The 17,057-nt window shown below is 42.4% G+C and overlaps 1 protein-coding gene across 5 annotated transcripts in view; it reads left to right on the forward strand.

The window, feature by feature from the left end:
* LOC101868407 (arginine-glutamic acid dipeptide repeats protein) overlaps positions 1–17,057 on the forward strand; it is a 223,918-nt gene that overhangs the window by 125,760 nt on the left and 81,101 nt on the right. For 4 of the 5 annotated variants that reach the window (XM_034068167.1, XM_034068169.1, XM_034068170.1 and 1 more), the window contains exons 7-9: positions 10,858–10,906; positions 14,406–14,530; positions 15,086–15,185. In XM_034068167.1, coding sequence (XP_033924058.1) covers positions 10,858–10,906; positions 14,406–14,530; positions 15,086–15,185 — 274 coding nt within the window. Of the gene's footprint in view, positions 1–2,675; positions 2,749–10,857; positions 10,907–14,405; positions 14,531–15,085; positions 15,186–17,057 lie in introns of those variants that run through there. The other variant, XM_034068171.1, reaches the window with a different exon arrangement.

Genomic DNA, 17,057 nt, shown 5'->3' on the forward strand with positions numbered 1-17,057 from the left:
TTTTTTTTTCCTTTATATAAAAGTGTTGTTGGCTGCTGTTACCTGTTATGTGAGTATAGGTGTATCTCTGAGAGGAGTGAAGGTGACTTGCTCTTTCTAAACCTTCATGACTTTCAGTGTTAGGTTGTCTGGAAGGGGATTCCTGAATCAAGAGCCTCTTTCTTCTTTTCCCCTTTCCCCCATCTTTTCCAATAGAAAGCATAGTGAGTAGAGTACGATTTAAGGTCTGCAACCAGAATGAGTAGCGTGTATTCTTACCAAGTCAAGAAGCCAGCGTGGAGCTGTGTGTAAGTAGGTCTTTCAAAGCTTCCTCTTAATGTTGCCCTTTGGGAAAAAATGTAGTTGAATGATAAATGGGTATCTACAACCACAACGTGATCTGCAGAGCTCTGTTGGGATCCTTTTCTCTGGTTAGTTTTTGGCAGTCACAGTATTTTGTCTCTATGCATATAATAGTGCCTGGGGCAGTGACAGAGGGTGAAATGATGATCAAATCTTAAATGATGTATCCATCCTTGTGTCTCCAGTCGGACTCAGTACAACACTGTGACAGTTTGTGGTACACTTTGTTTATAAAAGACAATTCCTACAGTGTATCACAAGCCTTATTTAAATAGGTTTAGCAACTTTAAATACAACCAGGAATCCTTCTGATGGGGGATATTGGGGGTTGTTTGTATGGTGCTCCCATGTGATGTGACACAGGTGGCTTCTGGATGTCTTACTAAGTTACAAGCGAAGTTCTTTTGTATCACTCCTTGTCCCATATCCCTGGGAAAGAAATATGGCAGGTGCTGAGCACACTCACTTTATGTCAATAGGTATTGTCATGCACTGAAGTGCAGCTGATTCCTTTTAAACAGATAAAACCCACTTTCATTAGGTAAATGAATGTATAACTTCCTTGGGTTGTTCTTTCTGCCTCATATGATTAATATCATTTGGAATACATTATTTTTATATGGCCATATCTCAGTTTATCACTGAACTTAGAGGGTGGCACAAAAGCTGACAACTTCTACTCACATTCATGATGTGAACTTCAGGAGAATAAACACATTTCAGATCAGCAACAAACCCCCCCAGAATACATTTCAGCTACAGCTGAAATCAGGACCAGATACATTTGACCTTGTAAGTGTTGCCTAAATCCATCTGCTGGTAAAGGATGCTCAGCATATTTGGGGTAATCATCTTTTCCTAATCTGTAAAACATGCTCAGTCCTGTTCTGGGTGTGTGGCCTCCTGTAACGTAACAGAAATGAGCTCATAGAATGCTATGGTGGGTTTATCTCTCTTTCAAAAGTAGTTTATGGAGCTTCATTATGCTTCTGGAAGGTTTAAACACATAGCCTGGTATAGCTCAGTAGTTAAACTTCTATCATGGTTGGTTTTGCTTGGTTTTAAATGTGTTTTTACAAGTGTAAGCCAAGCCCCTCTACCTTGTATCTTTGGAATGGCTCCTTCCCATTATGAATGAGCTTTGATGGCATCAGAGTGTTTCAGCAGAGCCATAAAGGCTGAAATATTCAAGTTCCTGAATGTAAGAATCATTATGGCAGGTTCATTGGAGGAGCCAGACTCTGTTGGTGAAGGTTCCCAAGGAGGGGATGGGATATAACATAACATTGGCAGCAGAGGTGCATCCACCTGTGTTATAATAAAACCTTCTTGCTGGATTGTTGGAAGAGTGAAAGTTTGGGATTTTCATGGGGCCTGATGTGTTTTGCTCAGTGTTTCTGTCTTGTAAAATGCAACATTGCAGACATTTAGCCCTCTCTGTCCTCACCTTGGGTTCAGGCCTCTCCAGGCTCTAAAATGGAGGCCAGGTACACTAATGAAAGCCTTTTGTGCTCTAGGTGTGAGGGATATTACCTGCATCTAAATGAGTAGCTAAGAATCGTTTTGAAAGCTGCATTAATAAACAGGAACACCAAAACTGAAGGAGGTTCAAGCAGTGAGTCAAGTCTGGCTCCCTTGGGTTCACCTTGCCTTCATACCTGCTTGCAAATGGCAATGGCAGTGTTGCTCTGAATACATCCTTTAAATGTTTTTAGTGCATCCTTTCAATGTCCTCACACACTGCAGCACTGACAGCTTGAATGAAAGCATTTTGTGATTCAAAATGCTTTCCTTTCCTAACAAATCAATCCTATATGAAAACGTGAAGCTTTGTCATTTGCATCTGTGCAAAGCCTTTTAATGTCATTTTGTCTAAAGCTCATCACAAAGTAAAAGAAGCTTTTAGAAACGTTTCCTAGATCACTGTATTTTGCTTGGAGAATATATATATGTATATGTGTGTATATATATGTATATGACAAGTGCTGGCACGGAGCTCTCCAGCCTGGGCGCTCGGCAGCGTTGTCTGTATCAGATCCCCTCCGAAGGCCCCACTTCCCTGCAGCCGGCTCGGGGTGCGGAGCTGCCGCCTGTTCCCTGCTGTATTTACGGAAGCAGCAGCTCCGGCTGCCTGCGTTGGGAGGCTCGGTGTGGTTGAGGGAGGGTCACAGCACATGCTCAGTCCTGGCAGGCTGAGGGCGAAGTTTCTGCGTTCTGCGTGCAGGCTTAGGTCATAGCACAAGCTCAGTGGAAGCTCTCTGAGGTCTCTCAGACTGCATGTGCCTCCATTTTGAGTTGGTAGAGTGGAAAAGGCAGAGTTTTAGCTGTTAAGTTAGAGGGTGCAGGAATACATCTAAACCCACCAGAGCCTGTCATAGTCATGGATGATCCATTCAGCCCCTGCAGGTAGGCTGCATCACTCTGGCCTCCCCTAAAGAATGCTGATTTTTGCTGTTATGTGTGACTTCTGCAATGTTTATGAAATCATTTCATTGCTGTTGCATGTTCCTGAGAACCTTGTAATCTCATCAGCTTTGCCGTGCGGCTGCTCGTGCAGTGCATGAGGGCACTGAGCAGGGGATCTGCTGCCTGAGGGGTGCATGTACCAGAACGTTGAAGCTGTGTGGGCTTATATATCTCTTATATCTATCTGATCGTCCCTCGTGGTGCAGTTCCCATTTCAGTGGTGCTGTGTGTGTGCCAACCCTGTGGCAGGTCCGGAGGGAGCTGCAGAGCCTCCCCCTGCATCCCTGCCCATGATGCAGGGACCGAGGTGGCTGTTAGGGAATGCCTGGGCCTGCACCAGGGTGTTCAGATGGTGTTCCAGGGAGGGTCACAGACCCATTGGCTGCTCTGAGGATGGTTCTGCTGGTGACCGAGGGGCCGGGATCCTGCTGGCACTTCCTCAAGTGTTAGGGGAAAAATAAGTAGTCAGCATGGCTGTGCTTGCTTGTCAATCACCTGCATCTGAGATGCAGCTGCAGACTTATGTATTGAGGAGCCTGTGGCATGATGGCTGTGTAAGGGAGACTGGTTTGATCGGGCTACCCAAACACTTGATGTTATGCAGCTCAGGCTCTGCTGTGCTATGTGATGATGGTCTGGTTGCAGCTGGGTTTGAGGCCCTTGTGAGGCAGCTGTTGGTGACTTGTCACTGCTAAGTACAAATGGGTTTGTAAGGACTTGGGTATGTTGAATGGGAGCAACCTTCATTCCTCAGTGTGTTCTCATGCTCAGTAGCATCTGAACCTGTGCATACGTGGGTGCTGTAGCCCTCTGGCCTGCAGAACCAACCCCAGCACCATGGGGCTGTTGATGAGGGCAAATACTTTAATCAGAGCAACTTGTTAGTGGGTCCCTGGAGTGTGTTGAGTGTGAAGGGGACAGGATGGCTCCTGCTGCTCAGTGACATCTCTGGGACTTCCCAGCAGAAGGCTGACTTTGAGCCTGGCCCACATTGCAGTTCCCCTGTGCAGTGTGCATTGCTGGCTCTGGTCAGAAGCTGAGGTATGAATGATGAATAGGACTGTGTAGTTTTGCCCATATTAGTGCCATGTCCATATCTGTTTGCTGTCTGAGCTGTCATTCCTTTTTCAGCTTCTGTTTATACCTGGAGAGCATAAGAATCATGGCCACCTATTTAGTGTGGATCCCTGTTCATTTGTGCCTTGGGCTGAAGCAGAGTTGTGCTGATGGTATAGAACATAACCCCCTTGAACTTCAGTCTGGAAAGTCAATGGAAAGGGGTATTCCTGTGGACTTTAGAAACACTCCCAATAAAGGAGCTACTTGCATATGTACAGGAATATGACATAGCTCTGCAGGAATACAGGGGTAGGACATCTTTTCCTTAACACTTGCTTTAAACGTCGACTAGTGCTCAAGGAGAGAATGCATTTAGGGATGGGGAGGGTATAAAGCAGCCTGCTTCATGCTGCTTATTCTGTGATAAAGGTTTGAAAAAAATGCCACTTCTAAACTTAAAACGAAAAGTTGATCATGCTTATTTTTCAAAGCTCTGAGGTTAATGTAGGTGATAAAAACCCACATCTGGGTTGTTCCAGACCAAAATCTGATCTTCAGACAAAAGTACTGTGTTTGGCAAAACAAATGCTTCTGGAATAATGAGCCAGAGAAGGGATGCTTCATTTCATCACTTGCACATGAGAACTTGTGGCTGTGCTGTTGGTTGTGTTGGCTCCCAGAACCCCCCTGAAGGATGCCTGTGGTGTCCTGTAGGATCGGATACACAGAGCTGTTTTCATCCCCTGGGGCAGCACTCCTCTCAAGCAGAGCACCAGCACCTTCTGAGGTCTCAGGTTTGCCTTGCCGTATGCTTCAACACAGCTGTCTTTCACCTCTGTTGCCAGTTGAGGGATTGGTCAGCTGGTTTGTAAGGAGAGCAGTGTCTCAGGTTTGTGCATAGGTGTAAGTATGCTTTGGCTTAAATAAAGCAACAACAAATAGGAAACCAACCTCCTGGACTCCCCCCAACCAACAAAATCTCCCCCAGAACCACTCCCCCACCACCATAAGAAACCAAAGCAGGAAAACCCCTCGGCAGAAGTAGAATTAAGGCTGACTGCTGTAAGTTATCTGTAGTGCTAGAGAGATGCTTGGTGTGCTGAGAAGACCCCTTCTTGATCAGACTGGGAGTGTGCTCCCATAGGTATTCATAGTGGTGAAGTTTGCAGCTGGATGCGTGCTCAGGGGATGCTCTCAAGCTCAGAGGCAGTTGATAGGTGGTCTGGTGAGTTAGTTCCACCCCAAAGAACTGAGGTTAGAAATACACTATGGAAGTGCTTGTATTTTGTTCTTTGGATGAAGGAATAGTGGCCAAATACTTGATAGTGACACTTCTCTTTATTCTGGCCTCACTTCAGCTTTTCTCAAGACTTAGAGCAGTAAGATTACCTCTCCCCTCTTCCTTCCAATTTGTTAGGCTACAATTTGTTTTAATTAGAGCTTTGTATTTCCAAATGTATGGCAGAACCAGGTATATCTTCAAGCTTATTTTATGCTTCCCATTCTTCAAGCTTATAACCTTTACCACATGCTGTTGCTTCTCCATGTATCTGCTAGTCAAAGCAGCTGGAGGCTTGTGTTGTCAGGCAAGCGGAGTGGTAGATCATTGCTTCTACCTTGATGAAGTGTTATGGAGAAATTAACTGCTAGGTTGCTGCCTGGTTTTACTGTCATGCATATATGTGCTGGAGAAATGGTGTTGGTGTAGTATATAGTGTGTTTTAATAGTGAATATTTGCTTAGTATGAAGGTATTTCCTGGCCATTTTGGAAACTACACAGGATAAACACATAAAGCAACAGAATTCTGTGCTGAATTCCTTTACATATTTACTTAACAGTGTAAATGTTGCTTGTAAATGAGTAAGATACTGGTTCTATTAAAATCACATGTAGACCAGATAAAAACCTTTGCATCATGTAAAGGTTCCCACTACTTCATTTATTTCGAGCTTGTGATCAACATACTGGTGTCTTCCTTATCTGAAGAAACAAATAGTGCAGAAACCAGGTATTAGAGAGGTGATCAGTGAAATCTAGAAGCTAAATATTCCATCTATGGAGGGAATGCTTATTTCCTGTGCAATAACTTGTGCCCCAGAATGGCTTTGCTACAATCGCACCCATCCTGCCTTTTCAGGAGGGGACAGTGCTTCTAAGGGCTGCTTAGTCCTTTTTTCCTCATATATAAACTTGATGAAAAATAACATTATCCTGTGAAAGCTTTTCCTGTTTCACTCAGACTTTGCAATCACTTTCTGCCCCAAACAGCAGCAAGGGTGTAGAACAGAGTCCTCCTCTTCAAGTTCCGACTCTGCAGTCACTCAGCAGGTTTGAGCTTGTCCCGAAGGTACAGATGTTGGTACATGTTTATCCATTCCTAGTGCAGATTGAGCAATCACTCCAAACATTCCCATAGAAGTCCATTTGCCTGAAATTCAGGTTTGATTCTTCACTTGGAATACAAAATTGCATGTGAATGTCTTTATTACAACACATTTTAAACAAAACTTTGATTTACTAGAGGCTCACCATTAGCAAGAATATTTTCTGAGCATTAGGATACTACTTCTAGAAATGGGATTTTAAAACCTTGGTTAAAGAAAGAGGTTTAAGGCCCTGAGTGCAAGCTGGACACAGGAAACTGGGTAACTTAAAGCAAAATCTTTTAGATGTAGAAAATAATTGTTGGGGAAAGCTAAAAAGCCATTTTTTAATCCATAAATTGGTGTTGGTGCCCATATAATGAAAAGAAACCAATGTAATGTAGTTGTCTTTGGGGGCTGGAAGCCAATTCAGTTATTCTTAGGCACCTAACTCACAGATTTGTGTTAGTTGTGGGGTTTTTGGTTAAAGATTGAATTGCCTAAACCTGATTGTCCCTATTGTCTTTTTAACTGTGTGGTGTAAGAACATAACATGCATAAGAATGGGGGTGTTGGGTCAAACTGAGGATCCATTTGGCTCAGCATCCTGTCTCCCAGCAGTGCCCGTAAGTTAGATCTGTGATGTATGGCAGAGGCTTATTGTGTTTGTGGGCAGTCTAATTTGCATCACTGTGGTGAAATCTCAGAACCTCTTTAGTGCTGCAGAGGAGCAAATGTATGTAAAGCTCTTTTTGTACAGTTAAGTCTTTGCAGACAGTGTGCATAGAGAGGGAGGAGAGTGGTGAGGGAAGGTCTGAATTCTGTTTCATGGAGGCACGGGATAAAATGAAACAGAATGTCCTGCCACATGGATCTCTGGCATGGAATGCCAGTCCCTGTCAAGCCCTGATAAACTACTTCTTCACCAGCTGAAGTCAGAGTGCACTGATTCTGTTCTCTCCCCTTTTGTCCCTCTGGAGATGAAACAAAATGATCTTTACCAGATGTTTGCAGGACTGCTTCTGAAGAGCTTTTTTATTTCATCTTGGGTACTGGACCAGTTGCATAAAAGGAATTGTGTTTAAAAACCCTTTTCTTGGGACTTTGTCTCCCCAACCCCTTCAGGTTCATATGAACTTTACAGACATCTCAGATCTGTAAGAATTGCCTTACAAGTCCTGTGCTTTCAATTTATGCAACTGATTATTTTGCCAATAGAAGTGACTGGTTACATCAGTGTACACTTGCGATTTATGATCTCTATAATGCATATAGCTAATCTGGGTTTGGTTTTAGTTAGCCATTGATTTTCTTACCAGGTTTGTAAATAACCCCAGATTTCATAAGGTTGCTTATTAAAAACCACAAACCACCCCCCTCTGCATATCCTAGCTTTAAGCTGTGTCTTTCCTATTTTAATCTCTCATCATATAAGAAAACTGACCTATTCTAATTGGCTTTGCACACAATCTGTGCTCACCGTGTGATGGCTGAATGCACAATGATCACGATGCTGGTACCCTTCTGGTCTCAACTTCAGGCAGCCCCATCCCTTCCTACAGGCTGTATTCCAGGATACTGAATGCTTCTCACACTGCTAGTGCTTCTGGTTTGATTGTTGTGGATTCCTTTGCACTCTCGGGTTTGGGTTGGTGATATGCAGGTGTTGCAGTGGGTTTTATCATATTGGTTTTGGAGAGCTCTGAAGAGAATTATCCCCTGGCAGTTTTCAAGGCCAGGCTGGACAGGGCTTGGAGCAACCTGGTCCAGTGGAAGGTGCCCCTGCCTATGGCAAGGGTTTGGAACTGGATGAGCTTTAAGGTCCCTTCCAACCCAAACCATTCTGTTTTATAAACAGGGAGGGTTGATCTTGCTTCTGTATTAGAAACCATGCAGAGCTGCTCCCAGCCTGCCTTTCCTCTCTTCCCTTCTTTCTCAGGCTGATAAATTAAAGCTCTGCACCACCTTGTGCTCTCTCCTGTTCCTTTCTCATCCTCACCTCTGAACTGCTCCCTCTCAGTGCTGCTACTTTTTGGCCTTGAACCTCCAACCTCCCCTGTTGCTTCTGAATGGAAAAGACAAAGCTCGATTGAACTGAACATCCTCTCTCTTCTCTGGGAGCTGTTTGGAGCCAGCCCCTCTCGGATTAGTGTGTGCTTGTCCTGCCCCGCACTGCTACAGCAGCTTCTTGCCTTTTTGATATTCCATCGCCAGCTTCCATCTCCTTTCTGACCAGCCCCTGTTTACTTTGCAGAATACAACGTTGCCATGGCAACAGGTTACTTTTCAAAGGGAACATCTTGTCATTATATTTAATCCACAGCAGCTGAAGAGGACTGAAATATTAAGTTGTTGTTGCTATGGATACTGCTTTGTTACATCCGTTCCTTTTGTGTCGGATTTCATATACGGTGTTGGGGCCTCTTTCTTATTTCTTTTCCATAGAATAAACACAGAGTGTCGTGCCATTATTACTGTAATTGCTCTGCACCAATATAATTTAGCTTAAAAACCTGCAGCACAGTTTAGTTCCCATAGCAAGAATCCTTTTTCCATTTGCAAACCCATTCCTGGGGATGGGGAAACAGTGGAAGTGATTTAACAGGTTGGGTGCCCTTGCAGAGCCATCAGCTCGGTGCCCTTCTGAAAGCCAAAAGTGGGGTGTAGTGCAGCCCGAGCAAGCTGCTGAGCAGCCTCATTCAGCCCAGCCTCACCTTCTGCAGGGGGAGCACCTGTAGGGTATGACTATGCTCAGGAAATGGTGAAAAGCAATGAAAAGCACTTAGAAATATCTCTCAACAGTTCATTCTCATCTCATTCTTCCCACCTAACTCCACATGAATTGTTAGGAACAAAAGTCCCATCCAGAACTTTGCTTTTCTTTTTGCTTACTGATGTTCTACCATCCCGTAATCACCCTTGATTCTTAAATCCTTTATCATATTCAGTGTGATGCAACTGGAGAAACTGGGAATTGGGGGGATGTTGGGAGTGCTGTGTTGTTTCCTGTTGGAAAACAGCTTAGTTTTCTGTTCCATAACAAAACCTACTCGGGCAGCCTTTAGCTGTTGAAGTGTTGGAGCTGGCAGATACTGCATAGACATGTTTGATGTTTGGCTTGCACTGACTGGTAGAGATGTGCATGGCTTTAAAATGAATTGTGGGAATAAAGGAAGAGCATCAGCATGTTCTCTTATCCACTTCCCCTTCATTCCTCACAGGGAAATTCCTGCCACCTTGTAGCTGAGAAAATGCACCCTAGTATTTAATGTATATAATGTAAATATAACATTGATTTTCCACTTCAGTCATTTCTTTGCATAACCTGAGAACAAGAGGATGGTGTCAGATCCAGTCTTGCAGAGCTATGCACTGGAGAAAAACATCCTGACATGTTCAGGAGGCTTTTGGCACGTGGTTTAGAGGGAAGGCAGCATTGCACAGGCAGCGTGAGACTGAGCATTACAAAACCTGTGGGGATTCCTGTCTGACAGGTTCTCCTGTCAGCTTGTCTTGGACAGGGCCCATTTGGATTCACTGCTGTGGTTTAACCACTGTGCACCAACGAATAACAGAGTGGTCAGTAAGGTGGAGTTTGACTCAATGCACATATGTACCTTCCCTGTCAAATGCTCATAAAGATATGCAAATATCCCAAAACCTTTCCAGTAACATACATGACTTTAACTGGTGTTTAATGGTTTGGGCTCTCCATCATTGGTTTTGCTCAGGGCAAGCAGTTTATAGCTGTAATCTCAATTTTGAAAGTTTAAAGGAGCTCTTTCTCAGCCGTTGCTGTGAGCACAGCAGGATGAAGCAGAAACCCTGTAGGGCTGCAGCTTACTTGTAAAATGTCAGCATTATTCCTGTAACAGCAAATTGCCAAATGAATTCCAGCCTGTTTCCAGGTTAAAGATGGTGATCTGTTCGGTTAGTGTTGAGGCTCACTTTAAATGTCTTGCAAGTGCTGAACTCAAAAGTTTGTCTTTTAACAGCTCTGAATTTTGTCATTCTTTTAATGTAATATGCAGAATACCAATAAAAGATGTCTGTTTAAATAGGAACAATTTATAGGAAAGGAAGAATATTCATCTTAATTGTATTGAATGTCTTTGGATTTGGTTATGGTCTTTAATGCTATTTTGCAGGAGTCTTGGAAGGTCAGTTTTCATCTCTTCATCAAGGACTGTAGCGATAGGACAAGGGGAAATGGCTTTAAACTTAAACAGGGGAAGCTCAGGTTAGATAAAACAAAGTTCTTTACTGTGAGGGTGCTGAGGTGCTGGATGCCCCATCCCTGGCAGTGCTCAAGGCCAAGTTGGATGTGGCTCGGAGCAACCTGGTCTACTGGAAGGTGTCCCTGCTTATGGTAGGGGGGTTGGAATGGGATGATCTTAAGGTCCTTTCCAACCCAAACCATTCTATGATTCTAATTAGTTTTGCCAATCCTAGTAATGCAGAGCTCTGTTCCTTAAAGATTAATACCCCAAATATTTTTGTTTAAGGTATTTTCCCTTTCAAAATCAAACTGACCCAAAAGATGCTCACAAGGACCGTGGTATTTCCCATGCATTAACCTATAGTAGGATTCATTCTCATTACTGTTTTTCTTCTTTATGTAATAGGAGGCTAAACAGTACCCAAGGTGAAATCAGAGTCGGACCCAGCCATCAGGTAAGGGATTTTGTTTGTGTTCAGATACACAGAGAGCATGTTTTTGCCACTTGATCAGTTCAGATGACACTTAAACTGTATGCATTCAAATACAACGAGTTGTTTCAATTCAGCCTGAGTTCTTAGAATGCCTTAGCTCACTTAATGAGATTTTCCTATGCCAAATGTTGATATGTTAATGATTTTTACTAGCAGCAGTGTTGTTAATTCTGGAGTAAGACTGAAGGAATACAAATACCTGGTGGAAAGGATGCAAAAATCTCAGCTATCATCTGGCACATTCTGGAGTTAAAACCAAAATAACCTCTCAGGTGGCTTTAACAAAGCAATGCTTTTAATAACCTGTGGAATTAATTCAGTGGTGTTTCCCAGTTATGCTGAAAGTAGAATTGCATTTGTATAGTCAAACTGTCATGTTTATGGTATGTTGCAGTCCTTTTCATCAATCTGTGTGTTTAAAGAAATTTAACTTCTATTAGAAGTTATGTTAAAGTCAGGATTTTTCCAACATAACAAAATTAGAAGGATGGAGGAACTTTAAACTGAGAAAGGTTTGTTTCCTCTTGAGTGATAAGTATGTATTTATATCTGTAGCCATCTTCTAACACAGGGCACAGTGCTTTTAAGCATGTCTGTTGATATAGCTGTTATTAATGCAGGATTCAGTGTAACCTTGCTCTCCCTTTTGGCTCTGAATGTGCTCTGCCTGGTGTCATGTCTGTAGCTTTGCATTTCCTCACTGACTTGTGTTTACACTTGCAGTCTGCACATGTTCTCTTAGTGTTATAGTAAACGATTTGGCCAACTGTGGTACTGCAGCAGAAACATCAGGGGGACCATTGTGTATGTAGGGATTCAACAGTTGTCTGAGAAGGGAAATTAGTATTGAAATTGGAGCAGTTTGGGCCAGCTGTTAGAGATGGAGCTCTTCCTAAAGAGCCTCTCCTGTGTGGCTATTTGCCACCATCACCAACTTGCTCTCTCCCTGCTGTTTGAGACAGGTTAGTTGGTCCTCACCTTCTTACCTGCATAACTTTCATACAAAGCAATTTAAATTCTCTTTAATTAGGTGGCATGGTAATCCTGGGTAGTTATTGAAGTAATTCTTTTGTCTATAGTCTACAGAAGTCATGTTATAGTTATAGTATCTTATTTATATTTCCCAGGAAGCTTTTCATACAGGCCTTCTTTTCAGTGCTGTAGAGAGGGTGAGGTTTGATTTTTAAAGATAGGGAGACCTTGGTTGTATTGTTCATTTGACTGAGAGAAACAGTAAGAGCAGTAACTTCATAAAGACCAGCACCTTAAGTTGTTTGGATTGTTAAAATAGAAGTTGAGAAAGCCTGTGAGTGTGTTCAAGTACAGGGAAGCAGGATAAGGTTAAGACTCTAGAATTTGGGTTGTTCCTGGTCTGTTAGTTCTAATTTGAGGGGAATCCTTCATGGCACTGAAAGTAATCAGTTCTTAAAGACCATAACATGCAACTCTGGTTTATAAGGCCACATCCACCACGAGGAGCTGAGTGCTCTCTTTCACCTGTGGAATGGTCTCTGTCCTGACCAAGTGCTGACTTTTGCATCCCAGTTAATTCAGTGTTCATTCAGACTCCTAAAATCTTGTTTAATAACTCCTGTAAGCAGACATTTATGAAACCTACCTAACATTCTTACGGATGTTTTGCATTTAGAGGAAAAGAAAGTCCTTGGCGATTAAGCCGGTAGTATGCTTTTCACTGGTCATAATAAGAGTACTGTAAATGATACCTTCAGAACAACTTTCATCTCAAATTGTCATCTAATATTTTGGCAGGGATTAGTCATCTGTGCTGTAAGCTTCTAATTACCAGGTGCATTTATGGGTGGAAAGAAAAAGTAGGAAGAAGGTCCACAGATGTAGAATACTGTTAACTTGTGCTTCCTTAATATTTTTAGCTTCCATTGTTCTTCCATTCATTTGCTGAGCATCTCTGTTTCAGACAAACACTATTGCTAAAAGGATATATTCATTAGTGTAGGGTATAATCTTAAGATCTATGCATGGTGATTGTAGGCTGCAATAGGAAGTCGGATTGAAGATGATATTGCTGCTTTACATTGTGTAGTCTGATTCAGGGACTAGATCCGTTTTCCTCCACCCACCTTGGTGGTAATAAGGTATCTGTACCAGAAACAAGCCTGAGATCCCAGTAGTGGTTTCTGATGAGTACCTGTTGCCTTCATTTTCCTTAAATTGTGTGTGTTACAAATGCTAGAGGTCTGTTGGGGTTGCCTTAATGCTCAGTACACAGACAAACTACTGCTTGTATAACAGCAAATAGGGACACAAGAGAAGGTAAAGGTATAGAATTGCAGTTGTTAAAATTCACATGCACTGGAGGAGGAGATTGGGTCTCTACTAAATGTTCTTCTATGAAGACTTGGCTAACAAATTAATGACCAGAGGTGTTGAGAGGAAGTTGTCCTTGGGAGTAACTGTAGTAATTCAACATGTTCCTTTGGTACACAAGGGTGAACATTCATCCGGAAAGCAGCCCAGTCACTAGGATGCATAGTTCATAGACGTCTCATCCTGCTATAATGCTTGCTTATCCTTTTCCAGAAGAGAAGTTCAATGGCATCCCCATTTTCCCAGGCAAGGAGTAATATAAAGTACAGATTAAAGAGCAGAACATGAAAGACATCTGAACCTGTGACTTGTAATTACTGGTTATGTGTAAATGTTGCCTCTCAAATATGTTTAGCGTTGTAAGTATAGGAGGTAATTACAGGGCTTAAAAGCTGTTTCTGAAGAGGCTCTCAGCTATCTCATCCCCTAGCAGGAGATGACTAAAGATGCTAATTGGGTCTCTGGATACAGTGGAATGCTTAGTGGCAGAGTTCATTTCACTGAGCTATCTCATTTGCAGGAGGTATCTTTGTTTCTCTTTAGGGTTTTAATGATTTGCTGAGGAGTTAATTTTAAACTTGGTGTCAAATGTGTAGGGTTTTAAACTGATTTAAAAGGGTACACAGATGGAAGTTACATTCTTGCCTAGTTTCATATTAGGATGTTACAGGAGTATGTTTTAACTTGGGAAGCAGGAGTTGTAGCAGCATCTTTCTGATAAATGAAAACTGTCTCTGTGAAGGTGAATTGTTGGATTTCTATACAGCAGAGGACTACCTATGCAGTACAAAATGGTTTACTTTCAAACCGTAGCATTTCTGCAGGCACGCTGGCACTTGGTCTGTATGCAGGAGGGTTTCACTGGTGGTGGTGGGCTGCGAGGTGTTGTTAACCCTGCATGACAGTCAGGAAATGAGGGAATGCTGGATAAAGTGATGACCCATCAAACTTCTGAAACTTGGATCAAATGGCTCTGCTTCCTGTTATCTGAATATCTTCCTTCTGTAAGATCCCAGTATTCCAGAGACCATACTTTGCTATTGATAATACCCTGCATCCTACTACCATTTTTCACAACTGATGTCTGTATGAACCCTCACTATTCTTCTTCCAGGCTAAGCTTCCTGATCTGCAGCCATTTCCTTCCCCAGATGGTGACACAGTGACACAGCATGAAGAACTTGTGTGGATGCCAGGAGTCAATGACTGCGACTTACTTATGTACCTTAGGGCAGCAAGGTAATTCCAGCCAAGATACTACCGTGTCCTTAGAATGCTGTAATGGAAACATTGACCACTGTGTATGTGCAGTGGCTACAGTCACTCCTTTCTGTTCTGTTTACTTGGTAGATTAATGGCAGTGATGGGCCTCAGAGTATGAGTAAAGTGCTTGTAGTTTGCACAAATACAGGGGTGGGGGGAATCTGCAGTTTCCTAACATCATGAAACTAATATTACAACAAAAAGGTGTCTGTCTCTGGTGAGACTGTCCTCATGTGTGGAGGTTCTGTCTTCCATAATCCTGATCAGGTTTTGGTACTGCTGCAGTGCTGGTTTTTATTGCATGAAATACACTCAGATTGGATTCTACTTTTGGATTAGTTTTTCCTGGTGCTGGGCTGACTCACCCTTGCACAAGAACTGTTTGTGGTGCCTTCTTTTACTTGTTTCCACATTATCACAAGGCCCTGAAATAGGTGATTTGAGGTGTAAATCTACTATTTGTGTATTGCATGATGTGTGCATCAGACAGTGGCTAAAGACTTTAAACTTTTTCTCCCTCAAACCATAAAGGAGCATGGCAGCTTTTGCAGGCATGTGTGATGGAGGATCCACAGAAGATGGTTGTGTTGCAGCCTCCCGTGATGACACTACACTTAACGCACTCAACACAGTAAGTATATAGAATGACTGCATAGAACAGGCTTTCCATTTATTTCTGGACTGCTTGAAGTGTGTAGCACATAAAATGTTCAGCAAATGAAATAGATTTTGGGATCACAATGTGTGTATGATGTGTATTAGGATATTATAACTTCCTTTCAAATGACAAATTGTTTTTGTAAGTCACCTATAGAACTTCAGGAATAAACTTTAGGGTGGTACCTTTACGATGACAGGTAGTGAATGTTCTGTATGGGAAGCTGCTCAGGTCGAGTACACCAGCTGGAGTACTTACTCATTGTCCTTCCATTCAGTCCAGCTAGCTTCTAGCTGTAGGAAAACAATAGTTATTTCCCAGAAGGAAGATTCATGATGCCATCAGCTGTGTAGTGCCATGTATGTGGCAATGACTGTCTGCAGTTTGTCCTTGTCATGATCCAGTCTTACTTGTTGTTTATATTTGGATGTGTGTATCCAAATGTTCTCTTACATAAACACACTGTGTAAATAAAGTGTCACTGAGTAGTTATGTAGTTGTAAGTGTATGTTGAGATGCCTACACAATTTCAGTGCAGCCACAACAACTAATTGTATGGGGGAGGGGGAGGGCCATTGTCGTCAGTAATCATCATACATGAAATGGTTTTCTAAGGTTAAGCTGAAAATATGTGTCTGTCATTCCATGTTTTTTGGTGACATAGGGAAATCTACAGTTGTTTGCTTCCCCAAAACCCTGTCTGCAGCTTTGGGAGAATTGTGGTGGTAGTGGCTAAGCTGAAGTGTGTCTTCATTGCTTCCTGAGGTGAATGTGTAAATCTTAGTCCTTTGCTTCCGTCCCTAAAGACAGCTAGTGTGTTAAAGACTTAGTGTTTGGCAAGAATTGCAGTTAACTCTGTATTGCACATCCTGTTTCTTAGCTATTTGACACTTTACTCCTTCCTTTCTCTGGGGATGGATGCTGTGTGATTCTGCTGCCTCACCACTCTAGAGCATTCTAAGTTGTCCTCTGACATCCTTCTTAGATCCTCAAATCTCTGTTAAGGCCAGTAATCATTAAAGAGCTTTTGGAATTGGAATTTCTTTCTCTTTGTCATTCAGAATAAAAGACTAATGCAGAAAATCCATTTAACTTCACTGCTTCACTATCTAATACATCCTTTAATCACTTGGGATTCCAAGGAGCCTGCAGTTGCACTTGCGGACTTCTTTCTTCTGAGACTTAGATTAGACCCAAATGATTTTGTTTCTGTTCTTATGGTTCTTTTCTCTTTGTATTTCTAGTGCACATCTATTTCAAATCACTGCTGATTTTATCTCCTGAACGGGGGAGGGTTTCACACTTCTGAAGTAAAAGCACTCTACAAACTCTTATCCTCTTAAATCTTGTTTGTGGATGTGTAACTGCTGTTACCCTGACTTCCCTTTCCCCTCAGTATGACATTGTAATGTATAGCAGGAAGACTTACCCTGTGGTTGTGGTGTAATCATCTCATGAACTTCAGCGTTGCTCAAGTTTCTCTTCTGTAGGCATTGAAGTGCAAGTCCTCTGTTCCTCTCCAGGCTGGATTTCAAGCCAGTGTTGACACAGCCTAGTTCTCATTCACGATTCAGTCTGAATATGGGCTGGTCTACTTCCAAGAAACTACAGTCTGCAGAGTTTGACCTTAATGACTCTTGAAAGCTCCACAGACTTCTGTGGTGGTTGATTTATTCATGCTGCAAAGCTCTCCTCTGAGTACTAACACTGTTCAGAGCAGTTTTAGAAGGCAGTGGTGATGCTTTCCTTGTCCACTCTGAATTTGCTAGAAAAGTGTTTTCTTATGAATAATAGTTCTGTCAGGTGGGATATTTGAAGGAATTTTATTTCCAAGAGCCTACTTTT

The sequence above is a fragment of the Melopsittacus undulatus genome, chromosome 12 (genome assembly GCF_012275295.1).
Source record: "Melopsittacus undulatus isolate bMelUnd1 chromosome 12, bMelUnd1.mat.Z, whole genome shotgun sequence".
Classification (NCBI taxonomy): domain Eukaryota; kingdom Metazoa; phylum Chordata; class Aves; order Psittaciformes; family Psittaculidae; genus Melopsittacus; species Melopsittacus undulatus.